The following is a 20,075-nucleotide window of genomic DNA, read 5'->3' on the forward strand; positions in this document are numbered from 1 at the left end:
CTCCAGAGTGGCCCCATCTCCAGAATGCTATCATGTTAGGAGTTAAAGTTTCAACATATGAATTGGGGAAAGGAGGAGATACAAAGATTCAGTCTACAGGAAGACTTGAGTCCAGGTTGGAAGACTCCAAAGCTTGTATTCTTAAACATGATCATTCCTATCTTTTTGCTTGAACCTCTCTCTGCCATGATGCTTTTTTTGCTCTTCTCTGTGTGGCAGCCCTCTGAGACCAATAATCTTTTCTATAAGCCTCTCGGCCTCCCCAGTTCCTGATTTGATTCCTGCCTTTCCCCACCCATCCCCATTGCATGCTCTGTGATTCTTTTCCGGTAGTTTATGTCTCCATATCCCCCATTCAACTATGAGCTCCTTAAAAGGAGGGAGCCTGTCTTATCCAGTAATGCCTAATCAAGAGGATAGGTGCCAATGTTTATAAGCCTAAATAGACTGATGAGTCTGTTTCAAAAGATGAAGTGAATATACAAACATCTTGGATTTCCCTTTACAGCCCCTGATAGATCTGTCATCCTGAAATGATCTCAAAACTTCTTAAATCTCTTAATATTTTTAGCCTGTACCACAACTTTTGGCTCTAGCGAGCATTATACTCTGAGGTTTCCCAGAAACAAGCATGGAGTGTGTCAAAATAATCCAGGATTCAAAAAGAAATGTATGACTTGCAAAAGAGGAGACTTAATAAATATTTGTTGACATGAGAGGATAGGAAGGTGATAAATGATGAGTGGGAAGTATTATTCAAGATTAGGAGCCTGACTTGTGTCTCAGCTCTGCCAATACAGCTCAGGGTCCTTGGGCTACCCACTTCATTATTTCAGCCTCATGCTGCTGCTGCTGCTGCTGCTAAGTCGCTTCAGTCATGTCCAACTCTGTGCGACCGCATAGACGGCAGCCCATCAGGCTCCCCTGTCCCTGCGATTCTCCAGGCAAGAACACTGGAGTGGATTGCCATTTCCTTCTCCAATGTATGAAAGTGAAAAGTGAAAGTGAAGTCACTCAGTCATGTCCGACTCTTCACAACCCCATGGACTGCAGCCTTCCAGGCTCCTCCGTCCATGCGATTTTCCAGGCAAGAGTACTGGAGTGGGGTGCCATTTCCTTCTCCAATATATGAAAGTGAAAAGTGAAAGTGAAGTTGCTCAGTCGTGTCCAACTCTTTGAGACCCCATGGACTGCAGCCTTCCAGGCTCCTCCGTCCATGCGATTTTCCAGCCTCATAGGTAACATTTAATTATTTTAGTTTGGTTTATTTCTTGAGTATATCCTATGTGGCTTGTACTAGGACAGACTCCAGGTGTTTAAAGTTGAATAAGACACAATTTCTTACCTCTGGGGATATGCTAAGAAAAACAGATATATAGGCAAGTAGTTTTTCTTTTTTAATATTTTTAATTTCTATCTGCATCCTCATATAAACATTAATTTTTCATAAATGCAAATATGTGATCATATTTTTTAAAAACCTTCAGTCTCACTATTTTTCCATTTTTTTGCTTGGCCCTCTATTCCTCATGGGCTTCCCACATGGCTCAGTGGTAAAGAATCAGCCTGCCAATGCAGGAGTCATGGGTTCGATCCCTGGTTCGGGAAGATCCCCTGGAAAAGGAAATGGCAACCCACTCCAGTATTCTTGCCTGGAGAATCCCCATGGACAGAGGAGCCCCGTGGGCTACAGTCCATGGGGCTGCAAAGAGTCGGCACGACTTAGTGACTAAACAACAACTACTCCTCATCTCACTGCCTTTTCCCCAGGTATCCCATGTTGAGAATCTATTGTATATCCCTCTATATTTTATATTTGTTTATTCACTTAATTCTTTGAAGATAGAGATTCTTTTTAGTTATTGCTTATTTTATAAAAATGGAATCCTATTTTCCATACTTTTCTGTAAATTGCATTTCTCACTCAGAGATACCATGTGGATATCCTTCCAAGTCATCTGTTAAGGCTCTAATTCATTTATTTTTTGAATTAATAGACTTTATTTTTTAGAGCAGCTTTAGGTTTACAGAAAATGAGTGGAAAGTGTAGGGAGTTTCCATATACTTCATTACCACCCCTCCACCTCACTCTATCCCTGTTATTTTTGGTATTATTAACATTTTGCCTCAGTGTAGTAGTACATTTGTTACAATTGATGAGCCAATACTGACACATTATTTTTAATTAGAGTCCATCATTTGCATTAGGGTTTGCTCTGTGTTGTACATTTTATGAGTTTCGACAAATGTATAATGTATAATGACTTTTATCTGTCATTACATTAATAGTATCATACTATACTAATCCATAAATAACTTCTGTACAAAGAAAACTCTCAGCTCAAATAATTTTACTAGCAAATTCCTTGTTATTTATCCAAATGAGCTAAAAACTTATACCTATGCAAAAAAATCTACACACAAAATTTTTACAGCAGATTTATTCATGTTTTGGCAAACATGAATACTTGTCTGTCTGTATTAAAGTCCATAGTTTACATTAGGGTTTGCTCTCTGTGTTGGACATGTTTTCATTTTTCCTAAAAATCCTCTGTGCTCCACCAGTTTCTCCCTCCCTTCAAGTGAACCCCTAGGAACCATTGACTTTTACTCTCTCTGTCATTTTGTCTTTTCCAGAATGTCACGTGGTTGAAACCATACACGCATTTTCAGACTGGCTTCTCTAACTTTGCAATATGCTTTTAAGTTTCCTCCATCTCTTTTCATGTCTTCGGGCTCATTTCTTTTTGCTGCTGAATAATATTCCATCCTCTGCATGGCTGGTTATGTCCAAGTTTTGGCAAACATGAATAAAGTTGCTGTAAAAATTTGTGTGTAGGTTTTAATGTAGGTATAAGTTTTCAGCTCATTCAGATAAATATCAAGGAGTTTGCTGGCAAAATTATTTGAGCTGGGAGTTTTCTTTGTACAGAGGTTATTTATAGACTCAGATGTTTATTAGATGTAAAACTACTCAGATTCACAATTTCATCTTACTTTCAATAACTCATTTTACAAGGAATTTGTCCTTTTATCTTACTTTTAAAATGTATAGGTAGGAACTTCTCTATCATGTATACAAGGAAAAAACTTTTTTTTTCTTTTCTCTTAAGCAAAGAAAAATATCTTGTTTTTGTTTTTGTTTTTGTTTTTAAATTACTTGTCTATATGTCTGTCTTCCTTACCATACTCCTAGAGATAAACGTATAGTGGTTGGGACTTCACCTTCCAATCTGGCACAGTCAGGTGTTCAATCCCTGGTCAGGGAGCTAGGATTCCCACATGCTTCACAGCCTAAAACCGACGCATTAAAAATAGTGTTGTAACAAATTCAATAAAGACTTTTAAAATGGCATATCAAAAAACTCTTTAAAAAAGTGTATAGCTAAAACACAGTTAACATAAGTTCTTATCATCGTTGTCTGTGGAGCCTGTTGTGGGGCTTCCCAGGTGGCACTAGTGGTAAAGAATCTGCCTGCAGTGCAGGAGCCTCATCCCATGGACAGAGGAACATGGCAGGCTGCAGTCCATGGGGCTGCAAAGAGTCAGATAAAACTGAGCAACTGAGCGCATACATACGCAGAGCTCGTTGTGGTATCCCGTGTTTTATTTCTGATACATTCATTCATACTTGTTTTCTTACTCTTTGTTAGTAATTTTACTAGTGTTTTCAAAGAACCAGTTTTCAGCTTTTTAAAATTTTTCTCTATTGTATTTTCTTCTATTTGATTACTGCCTTTACCTTTATTAGGCTTCCCTGGTAGTTCAGATGGTAGAGTCTGCCTGCAATGCGGGAGACCTGGGTTCAATCTCTGGGTTGGGCAGATCCCCTGGAGAAGGAAATGGCAACCCACTCCAGTATTCTTGCCTGGAGAATCCCATGGACAGAGGAGCTACAGTTCATGGGGTCACAAAGAGTTGGACATGACTGAGCAGCTAACACTTTACCTTAATTATTTATTTTCTCCTAATTTCTCTGAATTTAGTTTTCTTTTCATTTTTTAGCTTCTTGAGATGGTTATTTAAAATATTAATGGTGTGTGTATGAAAGTGAAAGTGAAAGTCACTCAGTTGTGTCTGACTGTTTGTGACCCAATGGACTATACAGGAGTTCTCCAGGCCAGAATACTATTGTGGGTAGCTTTTCCTTTCTCCAGTGTATGTGTGTGTATATACACACACACATATATGTATGTGTGTGTTTTAATATACATTGCCAAGTGACTTCCAAGAAAACTATAGCACTTTATATTTTCATTATCAATGTAGGAGAGTAAACACCTCTCCTCATCACTACCACCAATAGAATTAGAGATCTTTAAGATATTTTGCCAATAAAATGGCTGAAAAGTAAACATTTGCATTTTTTTAAACAGATGAACTTAGCATTACTGTGATAAGTTCTGGGAATTATGTTTGCACAGAAAGTGGCATGTCAGCCCACTGTGGTCCTCTGCAGAAGCAAGGCCAGAGATAAATGATAAATGAAATCCAGAGGAGTTTGTACTAGATAATTTCTAAGATACTTTCTAATTCCAAAATTTTAAGACTCTAGATAGGGAATTATAAGATATAAAATGTGAGAATTACACAATGTTATATGGCTTTACCTCTCACCTGGTGAGAGTGGTCAAGCTATCAAGAATCACAGAAGCCTGAAATGTCTATTTTCTTTTGTAGCAATGGAGGCATTCCTACACAGCTTCCTATGACATTTATGATTTAAATAAAAGGTCAGTGACTTCCTTTCAAAATCAATTATTCTTCTCTAGTGTAATAATTAAAAAGAAAAGAAATTGTACTGTGATTTATCCACTTGGAAATATTTCTTTTTATCTTTTTCCAGGCAGTTAATTACAGAAGAGAGAATCCCAAACAACACACAGTGGATCACATGGTCATCAGTGGGTCATAAGTTGGTTAGTAAGTCTCTCTTCTTTTCAGGAAAATAATGGCTCAAGTCTTTCATTTGCAGAAGCTCCTAACTCTGATACAGAGCAGATTCTTAGGAAGGCTGTAGTCACTATCACATAGAGTGTTATTGCCTAAAATAACATTTTATTAGTCTAACAGAGTAAATATTAATACAATTCCTGAAAGTTTCTGAACTACTGTTAGGAAATTGTTTATTTACTGGCAAAATGTTCATTAAACTCAAATTCTAACCCTGTTGTATTTTGTTTTTTGTTCTGTTTTATTTTGGTAATTTTTTTTTTTTTGAAGCTTTCCCACTTTCTGTTAGTTCTTTGACTTTTTCTATGTCACTATAGATACACCTTCATGTTCTATAGTCTTAGGAGAATGTCAGAAGTCCTGGAGAATCTAAACAGGAAGACAGACTGTTTATCTGTAGTTGACTCTGGGCTTGCAGCTGCCTTCTCTCTACTCAGCCCCTGCAGAGAGAAATGCAAAGCACACATCACTCTACAGAAGTGGACAGTCTTCTGGGATTTGCATACACTTTACTATTCAATAGCAGTGGTTGTGGGCTGCTTCTTTTTGGTAGATAAAGGGTGTGTTTAGGATTATTTGGGTATTATAGCATGCATACTTATACATTTAAGAACGTAAATGACTCTTTCTCCTGCTCAAATGGAATAATCTAAGGTAGTCATTCCACTTGCATACCAATATTATTTGAGGATAAAATAATAGATAAATTTTTTAAACTCTAGGATAAAATATAACATCTTGTGTATCCATCTTTTTTCCCAATCTTTCTAGGCATACGTTTGGAACAATGATATTTATGTGAAAAATGAACCAAATTCTCCAAGTCAGAGGATCACATGGACTGGGAAAAAAGATGTAATCTATAATGGAATAACTGACTGGGTTTATGAAGGTAAAGACATTAAAACTTTTTCAAATCAGAAAATCTGTTCATTTTCAAAGACAGTTAAACTTGTCTTTGAAGACAGGGAAATTCAATGGCATTCAAAATAGGTTGTATTCTAAAAAGGTGATCAAACCTCTTTTACACTCATGCACCAGACCAAGAATTTCTTCACAGTGAATGTTACTGCTACGTCCTCACTGTCACTTCAATGCTCCCATTGTCTTTGCTCTGCTGCTACAATTGACTTGTCTGTGTAGGTAGCTTTTCTGCTTTCCTGGGACATAAAAGTCTCCAGATTAACATCAGATGTTTCTCAAACCAAGTCTACCTAACTCAGAAGTTACTAAGGAAAACTAAAAACTCCAACAATATTCCAAAAGATAACAAAACATTGTCTGGAGGTTGTGGAGTCCAGGGAAAGAACATGCCTCTTTTATAGAGGATTTGGGTTCATTTGAACTTGGACAAATTATCATTTCCTCTTTTTAAAGAAGAAAAAAAATAATTAGACTTAGGGGGGAAATGGGTTCAAATAACAGAACCGAAAAAGTTAAAAAGAATGATTCTCTCTTTTAGGGTAAAGAGTTTTATAAAATATTAGGAAAATAGCATTCATGTCTCTAGTTGCCAAGGTAAAAAGGCATTTTGAGGCTATTCCAAACCCTTTACAAGATTGCATAATGCTTATTAAAGACTCATCCCTCTTTTTTAACCTGTTATTTCTTCTCTATACTTAAAAAAAGTTAGTTTTTCTTCATGGCTCAATTTTGGTTCTTACCAGTTCAAGTTGAGTTCAATCAAGTGGATAACATTGTAAGAACAACAGAAAACACTTTAAAAGAAAAATAAATTCCCACAGACCAGAAACAAGTGTTAGATTAAAACTTATAATAAAATTTACTAACACTTGTCACTTAGATATTAAAAAGCATCTTTAACACTTGTTGAACAGCACAGCACAACCTCAGGATCCCCAACGTGAGCTGGATAAAGAAATTCTCTTCCCAAAGTTCTGACCCACCCTTCCTTGGAACAGCTGGGCATCTCTAAGATAAATACATCCCAACACTAAGGTTCTTTCTAAGGTAGATAATGGCTGGAGGAATCTTGTTTTGCCTGTTCATTACTAAGCCATTCACAGGCAGAAGAATGGCTTCAACAGTTCCAATGTGGGCCTGTCTTTAAAAATGGGACTTTAGTCCCTACAGGGAAATTCCTACAATTGGTTTTGTACGTTTACAAATACTCCATTCTTAGAAAGAACATACCTGTTTCTCCATATATCAGATCACTCTCCTGTTGGACCACCCTCTCCGCTGCAACCGTGAAGACTTGTTGGGATCAAAAAAGTGCATTTGGAGAATCCATAGGTTCATTAGTAAAAGAACAAACAAAGCTGTAAGATCTAAACAAGGCCATGTGTTGCCCTGGGGACGGACACTCACAGAGGAGCATATAATCTGGAACTTGAGCCCCCTCCCCACCCTGGGTCCCCAAATAGCTTTCTCTCTCAATTTCTCTGTTTTCACATTATTTCGTGATTTTCTAGTTGATTATTATTTACTTTAGTTAACAAAGAGCTTCCCTGGTGGCTCAGATGATAAAGAATCTGCCTGCAATGTAGGAGATCCGGGTTCAATCCCTGGATTGGGAAGTACCCCTGGAGAAGGGGACGGCTACCCACTCCAGTATTCTTGCCTGCACAATTACATGGACACAGGAACCTCTCAGGCTGCCGTCCAGGGGATCACAAAGAGCCAGAGATAGCTGAGTAACTGGGACTTCAACTTTTAGTTAATAAATGTTTTCTTTCTTTCTTTTTTAGTACTCTGTCTTCTAGGATGAAGTTAATTACGTAACAATCACTTTTGAGTATGAATATTATTTACCTGACCCAGAGATGAAAATGAACATTTTGATGAGAGCGCAGAGGAGAGGGGATAGGCAAGGAAATAATTGGGAAGAAGAGCACTCCTTACCCCCCGGGGCAGTAGTGTTGACAAGGGGGTGTGTGATTCACGTGGAGGGCCAACCACCAACAAGTTGCTATGCCAGGTGCTGGGGAAACAGACACAAATGCTACTCAACTGCTGTTCCCAGAGAGAGACAAAGAAGCCTGCAAATAATTGTCGTGAAGCAATCCAGTTAGAGGGAGGAAACTAGGTCCCAATGGTGCCTAAGGAAACTCAGAGTGGCAAGATGGGGGCTGTGTGGGATGGGAGGCATCACAGGATAGTGTGTAATGGGGTGCTCACAACCAGTTCAGGTAGGGCTGGAAATCTTTCCTTTCCTTCATTGTTCTTCTTTCTCCCTACCCTTGATCCCTGTATTCTTAGGACTTTGAGTTTGATCAGACTAGTTTTATAATAATTGTTTTGACACATCATTGTTATGGAAAAATGTGTTCAGTATTCTCCTAAGTCAGAAAGAGACAATAAGTACCATATAATATCCTTACATGTGGAATCTAAATATGACTCAAATGAACTTATCTGTGAAACAGAAACAGACTCACAGACATAGAGAAAAGACTTGCGGTTGCCAAAGTTGGGGTGGGGGTGGGGAGGAAGGGACTGGGAGTTTGGGATTAGCAGATACGAACTATCATATACAGAATGGATAAACAATAAGATCTTACTGTATAGCATAGGAAATCATATTCAATATCCTGTGATAAACCATAATAGAAAAGGAAAATAAAGAATGAAGGAGAGAAAGGGAGAGTTCAGTATTCTAAACAACTACTAATTCAAAACATTTAACTCTACCTGCCACTTGTACTTAAATGTGACTTTACAAACCATTACCTTGCTGTCACTGTATTCATTTTATGTAATTTCATCTTGATCTGAGATTAGAACCAATGAGCAGAAGCCACAGGGAATGAGACATCAAGTTGGTATATGAAGAAGACCTTTTTACTGGGAAATCCCCTTAGGTTGGAGTCACAAGGCCTGTGTTCTTGTCTCTGGCAATTCACTCACTCTCTCTAAACCTTGGTTGTCCTCTCAGCAAAATAGTCTATGAATAGAGTCACCTAGGGTTCAATTAGATAAGTGTTTTGTAAATTCTAAATTGCTGCATAAGTGTGACTCAATGATATAGGTATAAAGCAGCCAAAGGAGGAGCAAGCTGCCTGATCAAGTAGAAAGTTTTCTGTTACTGGAAGTGCTGAAATAGGCAGAAATGAACAGTGGAACATGAATTCCAAAGAGGAAAATCTGGATTCATTCTTGATTCTAACAACTATTGGTCATGTGCTCCCAAGCAAATGACTTACTCTTAGCTGCTTTTCTATGCTCACCTGCACAATGAATTATTATGAGGATTAAGTGAAATAATAGATGTCGGATATCAGTGTCTAGTGCGTGGACAGCAGACATCAAATGTCAGCTGCTCATCCTTATAATGATTATATTTTATCATTATTATTATTACTGTAACTACTATTACTTTTATCACTGTTACTGAAAATAAGCATCTGGAAAATAAACTTTTGTCAGGAGGCTGTGAAAATCAGAAAAGGGGGATAAAATGATTTCCTAATTCTAAGATTCAAGTTTTTATGCTTTTGCTTTTACCTTTACACTCGCAACAGAATATGAAACGCGTAGATTAACTCTGCATAAAGGACTAGAAGGCTCCATCAAATCCACTTGAATCCTCTCTTCCCAGTTGATGAAAGAGGTTTTGGCATTTTAAGAGCCAGAGGTTGGAAGTCCCATGAATTGACTCCATAATAAACATAGGAAAGAGCTACTTTTGCCAGAGATTGAGGATGAGTCCAACACTGTTCAGGAAAGCGGGGGGCGGGGGGGCGGGAAACTGTCTAACTCCCTGCAACCCGATGGACTGTAGCCCATCAGGCTCCTCAGTCCATGGGATTCTCCAGGCAAGAATACTGGAATGGGTTGCCATTTCCATTTCCAGGGGGTCTTCCCAACCCAGAGATCGAACCCATGTCTCTTACACCAGAGGAAAGTGTTAATCCAAGAGAGTTCTCAGTTTCTAGGCAAAGGAGGAGCTCCTTGGTAGGAGTCACATGGAGCTCCTTGCCATTCTAAATCCATCCTTCCCACATCTTTTGTGCCAAGAGGAGTAAACTCTGGGCATCATATTGGTTTGATAGCCTGGAGCCACATACTGCCCCCCGGTATCCTGCAGAGTGGGTACAAACTGTTGACTGTTTGAAAATTAGAAAGGAGAATCAGCCCCTTATGTGAGATTTACTTTTAGTATATTTTGTGGCATAAATTTAGAGGATTATAAGATAAAGAAAAAATGTAGAGTTTATATTAAATATTGTGTGCTAAAATATTCAAAAATGGTCCAATGGGTTACTTATTTTTACAATCCAGCTCTATCCGTGAAGATTTTATTTTTATTCATTTGTGTTACTCTGATTTTGGAAGCCCAGCAAATGCAAAGTGGTTCATTAGTTGAACTCTACTGTAATTACTAAAGCTAATGAGAACAATATTTTGAATGCCAAAGCCAATTTATCAGTTACTTCTTGTAACAGAACAATTTCTGTCTTTTTTCAGAGGAAGTCTTCAGTGCTTATTCTGCTCTGTGGTGGTCTCCAAACAGCACTTTTTTAGCATATGCCCAATTTAACGACACAGAAGTCCCGCTGATTGAATACTCCTTCTACTCCGATGAGTCACTGCAATATCCAAAGACCGTGAAGATTCCATATCCAAAGGTCTGTGCTCTGTTCATAAAGCGGTTCCGTGATTTGATGGGAAGAGAATGGTTTCATTTAATCCTTTCCTGCTAATGAAAATATTGTCAGTCTCTCTTCAACAGCTTGCTGTGATTACTCTTGCTGAAGTCAACAGCATCTGGCAATTTTAAAGTATTTTTATTATCCCAGGAAAGAGTGTGATTTAAGGTTTTGTAATTTCTCCAAAAACTTTGAGGAATGACAAGCCGAAAAAGATGGGGAAAATGCTTTTGAAAGAAGCAGGGGGAATGAAAATATTTGAATGGAGGAAAAGAGAGGCTGTAATTGAATCAGAAGCTCATCTCATTTGCAGAAGTTGGATTGTGCCCTAGATAAAGTTGAAAAGCATGCTTATATATCAGGTTGTATTACTAACTAACAGATACATGACTAGTTTTAGTAGTTCTGTGATAAATTTGGCATTGATGTAAATTTCACACGTCCCACATTTGGGATAATAGTGTCACGTCTTGGTTTTCAAGACTGTGTCTCTCTCCAGGATGCATGTTTATGAAAACTGAAGAGCTTTATTAAGCCAAGGAAGAGGGAGATTTAGGAAGGGACCAGGATTCTTCACTAGTGTCATAAAAATAGTGGCCACATTATTTTTTATAGGAAAATCTAATAGTGAAGTGTTTTTGCTGTAAGCAATTTGGGGAAAGGGATTTTTATTTTTACCAACTCACTGTTCAATTTGCTTTATGAAGAGCTGCCATTTTAGGAAGACAGAGGAAGTTAAGAGAAAAAAAAAATCAGAGACTAAATATGGGAATGTATTTTCAGTGGAATGTTATTTTTTGAAGAGTAAACTGGCAAAAAAAAATCATAGAACCTTCTCACTAAAAATAATGTATTATTGCTAATTTGTCAATTGAAAATCTATGTGTACATATAAAATAATTTTATAGATTTCTGTCACAATATTGACTGTAAAGCTCCAAAGTACTGAACCTGAATTTGGAATGGAAATGTTGGCTTCCTAATTAGCATTTTGGCTCTGGGCTCAGGTAAACTGATTTTACTAGTGGATTGTATCTTTGGCTGAACCCAGGTATTCTTCCTAGTGGTTAGCCATCAATCTTGTTTTCTGGAGTCAAGATATATTTATAGATTAAAATAATTGATTTTAACAAGTTTATCCTTTTTTGCTTGAAGTACATAAATTATGAATATTCATTACTTAAGGGGGAGCCATTTATGTATTTCTGCCTGAATTTGAGAAGGTTGTATGTCATGACTCTCCTTTAAGTTTATTTTATCTGCATTAAAATATTTAAAAGTGTCTGGTTATGATTTTATGGGCATAATTTAGCCATTTTTGTATAGCTTTAAATTTGTGCAATGATATTAAATCTTTTTTTATTATTATTAATACCAATTCTGTGATTGTTTTTTTCCTAGGCAGGAGCTGTGAATCCAACTATAAAGTTCTTTGTTGTAAATATCAGCAGTCTCAGCCCGAACATTAATGCAACTTCCCAACAAATTGTTCCTCCTGGTTCTGTGTTAATAGGGTAAGACTCTTGACCCAAATGCTCATGCTGTAAACAATTCCACAGTTCTCAGGGAGGACACTTTCAAAATGAGTGACAGAGTCAATGGCAGCATCTCATGGTGTCACCTGGCCTGGCCCCTCATCCATGCTTCCATTCAACCACTCTGTTGGGCTATACCCCACAGGCCTACAGGGCCTGTGTTTGCCCACATTTAAGACCAAAGACAGAGCCCAGTGTCAGCAACAGAGACATCAGTGGTTTAATGGAGATCTACATGTCTAAAGCAAGGTCCTGGAGCAACATCTCACCGTGTGCTCTGGTGACATGACAGGACATGGCAGCAGGCTTTGCTCCCAGAGGGGAAGGGGAGATTGCCAGTTATAGGAGGAATTACGTCAGCTTGTCGTCCTAGTTACCATGGAAACCAGCAGAGGGGCATGCCCCTCACCGCCCCTTTGATAAGAACAGTCACTAGCTGGGGCCTGGAGCAAGTATGTAGGAATGTCAGTCAGGTGAGTAGGGTGTAAGTGGAGCAGGCTCTGGTCCAGCAGGAGATGTACAGAGAGCAAGAGAACAGTCATCTTGGGTGGTCTGACCCTACACACTCTTCACTGAGAGCAAACTTCATGTCTTCAGGCCGGACAGGGCTCTAGGGGTGGGCTTGCAGAATGAATAGGGCAGTCAGAGTCTCTGGTATCATGGAGCCTACACTCAAGGCAGGGGAGACGAACAACCAGGGAAACAAATAAAGTTAAATGTGAGGCAGTGAAATGTGAAGACAATCAAAGGAGGGCAGGCGTGATGGTGATGGTGGGGGGAGGTCAGGGAAGATCTCTCTAATGAGATGCCTGTGAGAAGTGATGTGGAGGAAGAAGGGGAGATCCTGCCACATGGAGAGTTGGAGGAGCAGTGGCCAGGCAGAGGAAGAGCAGGTGCAAAGTCCCTACAGAGGGAGCATGCGTGGTACCGCAGAGGCCCTGCAAGGAGCCACAGATCCCAGGGCATCTGAGTGGAGAAGGGAGTATGGGAGGAAGGTCAGGTCACATGAGTCTTTGCAGGGCCTGGTGAGGCCTAGACAAATTCAGGGAAACTGTGGATTAATTTTAGGGACCACCGCCACCCCATGATACTGACGTGTCTCAAGATGTCTTGCTTGAATAATCCTTGGAGGTTTGAAATTATCAGCCTTTCCTTTATTTTCCTATAAACACTAAATTGCATGACACTTTTGGCTATCAGGTTGCTGTCTGTTTTCCATTATTTATGTTGGTTTTGCCCTTGCTTCTAAATGATGACTAGCATCTGTTGAGCACTCTCTAGGTACCAGACACAGAGCATTACAGGCTTTATTTTATTAGCCTTTAGTAATTCTCTCCAATAATAATAACAATTGTTTTTAAATTTTTTTCTATTTATGTATTTTGGGCGGTGCTGGGTCTTTGTTGTTGTGTGCAGGCTTTTTCTCCAGTTGCAGCGAGCGGGGTCTAGTCTCTAGTTGCAGTGCTTGGGTTTCTCATTTCAGTAGCTTCTCTTGTTGCGGAGCACGGGCTCTATAGGCGCTCAGGCTTCAGTAGCTGCAACCCAACAGCTCGGTAATTGAGGCTTGTAGTTTCTAGAGCACAAGCTCAATAGCTGTGGTGCTCAGACTTAGTTGCTCCGTGGCTTGTGGGATCTTCCCAGACCAGTGATTGAAACTGTGTCTCCTGCATTGGCAGGGGGATTCTTTAACGCTGAGCCACTGGAGAAGCCCTCCAATCATTATTATTATATGCCAGATACAGATAAGAAAATGAGGTCTAGAGGTTAGAAAATGACCCAGTAGGAGTCTGTATTCAAAACTTTCTGACTTGAAAGAAAGACCTTGTAAGCACTCTGTGAGGTGCCTCGCCCTCTGTGGATTCAGCTGGTGTCCTCAGATGCCTGGAGTTATTATCAGAGCAATACGAAAGCATCTTCCTGTTCAGGGCTGCATTGACTACATCAGGCAAGCTGGAGGCTTTGCGCTATCGTTATTAATTCATTCACTTGCTTAGAAAAGATCTGTATTAACCTATTTATTCTGTGGGAAAATTAATTATGAATTAAAAGGTTTTATTTTTTTTTCCTGAATTTGTCCAAGGATGTATAAATTTACCTGGAGGTTCTAAAATCTGCTGTTTGATCCCCTCCAGCCATCTCTCCCATCAACATTAATTAAGTACTCACTGTTTACACTCATGGATGTCCATAGGAGTGAGTCTGCCTTCCAACACTTATGATGAGGTGGAGGATATAAACCACGTCAATAAATGACTCCCCAAATGCCCATGACAGAGGCATAAACAAAAGTCAGGAGGCACTCTGAGGAGGCGGAGATGGGTTTTCTGTGACCCTGGGAATCAAAGAAAGCATCATGGAGAATGAGCGGATTGGACAGGGCATGATGGGGAGGAGGAGCGTTGGAGTAGAAGAATGGCCGTGCATGGGGAAGCTCAGGACTGCCCAGGAAGGGGCTTTGGATCTCACAAATGTTTTTAAGGACCCAGCAACCTTGGTGCAAGTGAGATAAAACACAGAGGCATGGTGCCAATAAGCAAATGGCAGGTGGCTGCTTGGGTTACAGGCCCAATCCCCGTGCCCTCTCCTTCCCCTAGGAGTCTCAGAATAGCAGAACCCATCGTTGTTCCAGAAACACTCAGAATACCACTGTGAGGCACAGATGAGAGATCTGAGGCTGAGAGAGGTAAATACGTTTGCTCAAGGTCACACAGCAAGTTGGCTTGGGAGCTGGGAACAGGACAGAGGCCCCCGTCTGCCAGCCAGAGTGAATACTGTAATTAAGATGTACTGGTCGGGGATTGTGCTTGGTGCTCTGCTCACATTGTCTCATTTATTACCCACGTGCTGCTGTCTATGGTATCATTTTCACAGCTATTTCCCAGATGAAGAGATGGCATTTGCCTACTTAGAAACCACTTTCTGAGGCCTAGTTGTGAATTTCAGAGCTCAGGAAACTTAGGCAGTTTAAGGATTTGTTTCCACCTTATATGAATGAATCCTTAAGTCTCTGTTCTTCTTAGTTCTCTATGCTGCTCTCACGGTGAGGGCTGCCTCACTCACTGTGGGTATTTTCTGTGGAATGCATTTCAACCGAAGAAGCGTTTTTGGAAATGCTACAGGACTGTGCTATGTATGAAATTGCAAATCCAGCTCTGGTCTCTGTTAGCATCAGTACAGCTGCAGCTTTTCTAAAACCAGGCTTGAGGTCCCTCTGGTGAAAAATGTTCTAGTACACAGTGATGCTCCATTTTCTGGCCTCCTGGGAAGATCAGCAGGGTCAAGTGCATCCAGGCAACATATGCCTCTTCAGCTGCCTCGAAGCTTCTATGGTGTCACATGGTAATTCACTCACTCCTGGAGTGAGGCCCCTCTCTGCCCGAGCCCATTACTGATTTTCTTTCTAGGCCTCATCCTTTCATCATAGAGCTCCCAGCAGCTGAAATCCTACAGGAAGATTAGGCTCGTTTGTTAGACGGGGCTCCTCTGACAGCCAGTGAGAACCAGCCACTCCTCCAGTGGCTGCCCTCAATGAATTAAAAGTTCAAGTTGATCAGATTAAACTGTTCGTTTGCATTGACTGCCTATGTTGGGAATTTTTTTCTTTATTTCTTATTTATTTATTTATCTTTGATTGTGCTGGATCTTTGTTCAGTGTTGGGGCAAGTGGGGTCTCCTCTAGGTAGCGGTGTGTGGGCTTCTTATTGCAGTGGTTTCTCTTGTTGCTGAGCACAGGCTCAGTAGCTGTGGTGCACGGGCTTATTTGCTTCTCTGCATGTGGGATCTTCCAGACCAGGGAATCAAACCCGAGTCCCCTGCACTGACAGGCAGATCTGCACCACCAAGGAAGTCCTGTGTTGGGAACTTGAGAGCTCAAAATATTTGGGAGAAAATAGCAGATAATGTAAAATCGTAAGTCTCCTAACTTTTACTTAGACAAGTGCTTCACATGACTGGACTGAAACAGGACAAGTTTATAGGTAGGGCTGGGCCAATCCTACAATAATATCTCCAGTACTTTGAAGTGGGGCTCCCCAGGTGGTGCTAGTGGTAAGAACCTGCCTGCCAATGCAGGAGACATAAGAGATGTGAGTTTGATTCCCTGGAGGAGGGCATGGCAACCCACTACAGTATTCATGCCTGGTGAATCCCATGGACAGAGGAGCCTGGCGGGTTATGGTCCACAGGATCACATAGAATCATACATGACTGAAATGACTTAGCACACATGCACCTTGAAGGGTGCCTGGCACATAGCAAGTGCCTAATCAATACATGTAGAATAAGTGAATAGATAAGTTCGCGTACAGATGGATGGTTGAGCTGACTTTGTGTTGGGGGGCGGATAGGAGTTTATACAGCCTTTGTGTCTCCTCTGGACAGTTGATGACCCTTGTTCTATAAAGTGGGGACCTTCAGGATCTGGGATTTTCACTCTGGAGGTCAGTGAACTGGACTGAAATATGCTGCAATGTATGCAAGAAAGGAGGCACTTTAGGAGTTCACATGCCCTGGGCTCTGCATCTCAGCTCTGCTCCATCTCACCTCCATCATTCTGGTCCTCAGCAATCTGCCAGTGGACCCGGGAGGGCTGGCATTGCTGTCAGAGCAGAGGGTGGCGTGGAACCTGTGGCCAGCACTGGCGGGATGCCCGCTCCAGTGATTCACTGAGTTAATCACTCTACTACCTGCAGTTGCTTTTAGTGCTGTTGCTCAGTCACTAAGTCGTGTCCTACACTTTGCAGCCTCAGGGACTGAAGCACACTAGGCTTCCCTGCCCCTCATCATCTCCCAGAGCTTGTTCAAACTCATGTCCATTAAGTCAGTGATGTCATCCAACCATCTCATCCTCTGTGGTCGCCTTCTCCCGCCCTCAATCTTTCCCAGTACCAGGGTCTTCGCTCTTAGAAGTGGTATTCTTTCCAATATTCTTTCCAGTTAATAAGTACTTTATTTTGAGTATCTTTAACATGCCAAAAGAAACATTTACACAAATTAGGGGACTTAATATCACACAACAGACATTTATTACATGCTTCCTCTTTGAAAGGCAACAGCCACTTAACAAAGGGATTCCCTGTCATGTGCTTTCAAAGGCAAGTCTCTCCTTGCACATTTAAAAAGGATTTGCTTTGTAATATTCAGTTATTCCGTCTATACACACTCTCGAGGAATAATTAGATTTCATAGAGTGAGGAGTTTTATCCAGAAAAGAATTAAGAGAGTGAAACCAACCAGCAATGTTTACCAGAGGGATGGGTGGAGATTCTACTGAGGGAGTTACTTGTAGCAGGAAATCTGAAGCCAACTGCTTATTTTTAATACTGACTCCAGTCCTGTCCAGCGGATGACCTTGGATGAATTACCTAACCTCCCCACACTTCTGTTTATTTGTCTGCAAAACAAGAACTCTGACATTCCTCATAAGGTGGTCATGAGTTTTATGTCAGCACTTAGACCAGTTCTTAGCACAGAGTGGACTCCACATGGGTTTGAACTCTCCTTGTGTTCAGAAATTACTTCACTGCTTTAGTAGTAAAATCAACCGTATTCGTCTTGGGCTAATTCTGTTCCAGAAGTTAGAAGAGCTGGTTGAATCACTATGTCTAGCCTGGGATAGGCAGTCAGCAGCTCATGGGGATACCAGGCTGCCTGTACAGTGCCTGGTCACTCTTCCACCCCTCCCCCAACCCCTATGACCACTCTGTTCTTACAGAATACAGTTGGCACCAAGGGCAAAGTGTAGGTGATGATCCCGCTTGTTGGATTTTTCTGACCTTGAGTGGGGACTTAACTCTTCCTGTAGAAAGTACAATTAAGCCATTGGTTTCCTTATGTCTTTTTCATGACTCACTGACATCGTGGCCTGGCATGATCACAGATCAGGGGTGGATTATGCACCCTCATTCCATCTCCCCTAAATTCCAGGTCCTAAGGAGAAACCGTGATTAAAGAGAAGTGTGTTTATATGTGAATTCAGAATTTATGGTCCGCGGCACTGGTGAACCTCATTTATGGAGCCCTCGCAGGGTACAGAGTACATCTTGGGCTATGAAGAGTGGCAAAGGTAGTTGAAGATACAGGTTCAGGAACCTTTGATCTGGAAACAGGCAGGGAAGATGCCAGATGCATGTGAGTTTCCTGGCAGACTTCCCAAATTCTGTTGCTCAATGTTTTCAAATGGAGAAAAGTTATTTTTATATGGCTGAATGCTGAACCTGAAGCATAATTTGTGGCTTTCAGCAGATAAATTTATAGTAGCAGGAGACCCACTAATCATGTTACAGGGTTTTCTTCCACCTCACCTGCCCCTTTCTCCTACCAGGCCACTTTAGAAAAGAGGAGGGCTGTTCATTTCTGGAGTCCACTATCCTTATTGATGCCCATGGAACCCATGGAAAACATGTGCATGTGTGTGGGGAAGCTTTTTCTCTCTAGAGAGAGGTACATGATTTTCATCCAGTTTACAAAGGGGTTTTGACTTAAAATAGTAAAAACTACTGGTACCGAACCAGGGTTAGCACCCCCCGGGCCTGCCAGCCTAATCCAGCCCCCACCCATTTTTGGATGATCCCACAAATAAGAATGGTTTTCACATTTTTGAATGGTTGGGAAGAAAAATCATTAGAAGAATAATACTTCCTGACTCATGAAATTTACACGAACTTCACATCTCAGCCTCTCCTTGTTGGCACACAGCCACACTCATCCCTTACATATTGTCTCCAGCTGCTTTGTGCTGCCAAGGCAGAGCTGAGCTGTTGTGACACAGAGCACGTAGCCAAAAAAATTGGAAATATTTACTGGCTGGCCCTTTCCTGAAAAAGTGTTCTGGCCCTTGGTCTAGAAAGTTAATTTCAAAAATGTTTTCTATCTTGCGCTTCATTCTTCGATTCCCTTTGCAAGTATTTATTCCCTATCCCCAGGAAGATAGATTTGCCTTTCCATTTTCTCGTTTAACTCCTTTGCCTTGGGCTCAGTGCAGTAGAGTTTGATGAGATGCTCTCACTCCTGGGTCAGCAGAAGCAGCATTCAGCTCAGACTCTGTAGCCTAGGGGTTTGGATAAATGGCACAAGACCTGTGATAGCCATGTAGAAGGAAGGGTCTTCAAAAAAGCTTCATGGGCAGGGGATATTTAAGAACACCCTGAGGGGTTTCCCTGGAGGCTCAGTGGTAAAATAGTTGCCTGCCAATTGAGGAGATGTGAGTTCGATCCCTGGGTCAGATGATCCCCTGGAGAAGGAAATGGCAACCCACTCCAGTATTCTTGCCTGGAGAATCCCATGGACAGAGGGGCCTGGTGGGCTATAGTTCATGGGGGTCACAAAAGAGCTGGACACAACTAAACAGCAACGACAACTAAGGAAGTTCAAGCATGTCAACTGAAGGGCAGGTTGACAAAGCTGGGAAACCTCATAGAGTGTTCATGAGACACCAGCCGTGCAGACTGGAGAGGGCGCAGTTCTTAACAAGCAAGAGAAAGGGCTGGAGTAGAGAGGAGTCTCTGTGTGAATGTGGTGCTGTGCTGCTGGGTGGCGGCTCTAGTCTTCTTTCAGCTCCTGCCACCCGCAGCGGGGCAGCCTGGAGGCCTGGGCACCCCTGGGCACATTAACACAGTGAGCGTTCCACATCATAAAGGCGAAGGATTTAAAGTGCTTTATCTAACACCTGGTCCATCCTAAGTGCTTGATAAATATTTGTTGTTTGAGTCAGTGTCTGTGAAGGGAGCGGAGACAGGAAGTGATTATTAATTCTGAGGAAGGACAGAGCCATTTAGGTGGCGAGGATGGGACAGGATTACCCCGTCTGTTCAGTGCCACATCCACAGAATTTTCGTGCGTGCCTGTTTTGTGCCAGGTACCCCGTGAACCCTCAAAGAGTCTGCAGTCAAGCAGGGGAGAGAGCCTCATAACAAGAGCAGGGGACAGGGACAGCCTGTGAAGTAAAGAAGGAGCATTTTAGGGGGAACAGATATGG

At 41.2% G+C, this 20,075-nt stretch overlaps 1 protein-coding gene across 2 annotated transcripts in view; it reads left to right on the forward strand.

The window, feature by feature from the left end:
* DPP4 (dipeptidyl peptidase 4) overlaps nucleotides 1–20,075 on the forward strand; it is an 80,937-nt gene that overhangs the window by 26,135 nt on the left and 34,727 nt on the right. For both annotated transcript variants that reach the window (XM_060411137.1, XM_004004660.5), the window contains exons 6-10: nucleotides 4,681–4,733; nucleotides 4,847–4,919; nucleotides 5,725–5,845; nucleotides 10,384–10,544; nucleotides 11,967–12,079. In XM_060411137.1, coding sequence (XP_060267120.1) covers nucleotides 4,681–4,733; nucleotides 4,847–4,919; nucleotides 5,725–5,845; nucleotides 10,384–10,544; nucleotides 11,967–12,079 — 521 coding nt within the window. The remainder of the gene's footprint in view (nucleotides 1–4,680; nucleotides 4,734–4,846; nucleotides 4,920–5,724; nucleotides 5,846–10,383; nucleotides 10,545–11,966; nucleotides 12,080–20,075) is intronic.

Source organism: Ovis aries, chromosome 2 (genome assembly GCF_016772045.2).
Source record: "Ovis aries strain OAR_USU_Benz2616 breed Rambouillet chromosome 2, ARS-UI_Ramb_v3.0, whole genome shotgun sequence".
NCBI lineage: Eukaryota > Metazoa > Chordata > Mammalia > Artiodactyla > Bovidae > Ovis > Ovis aries.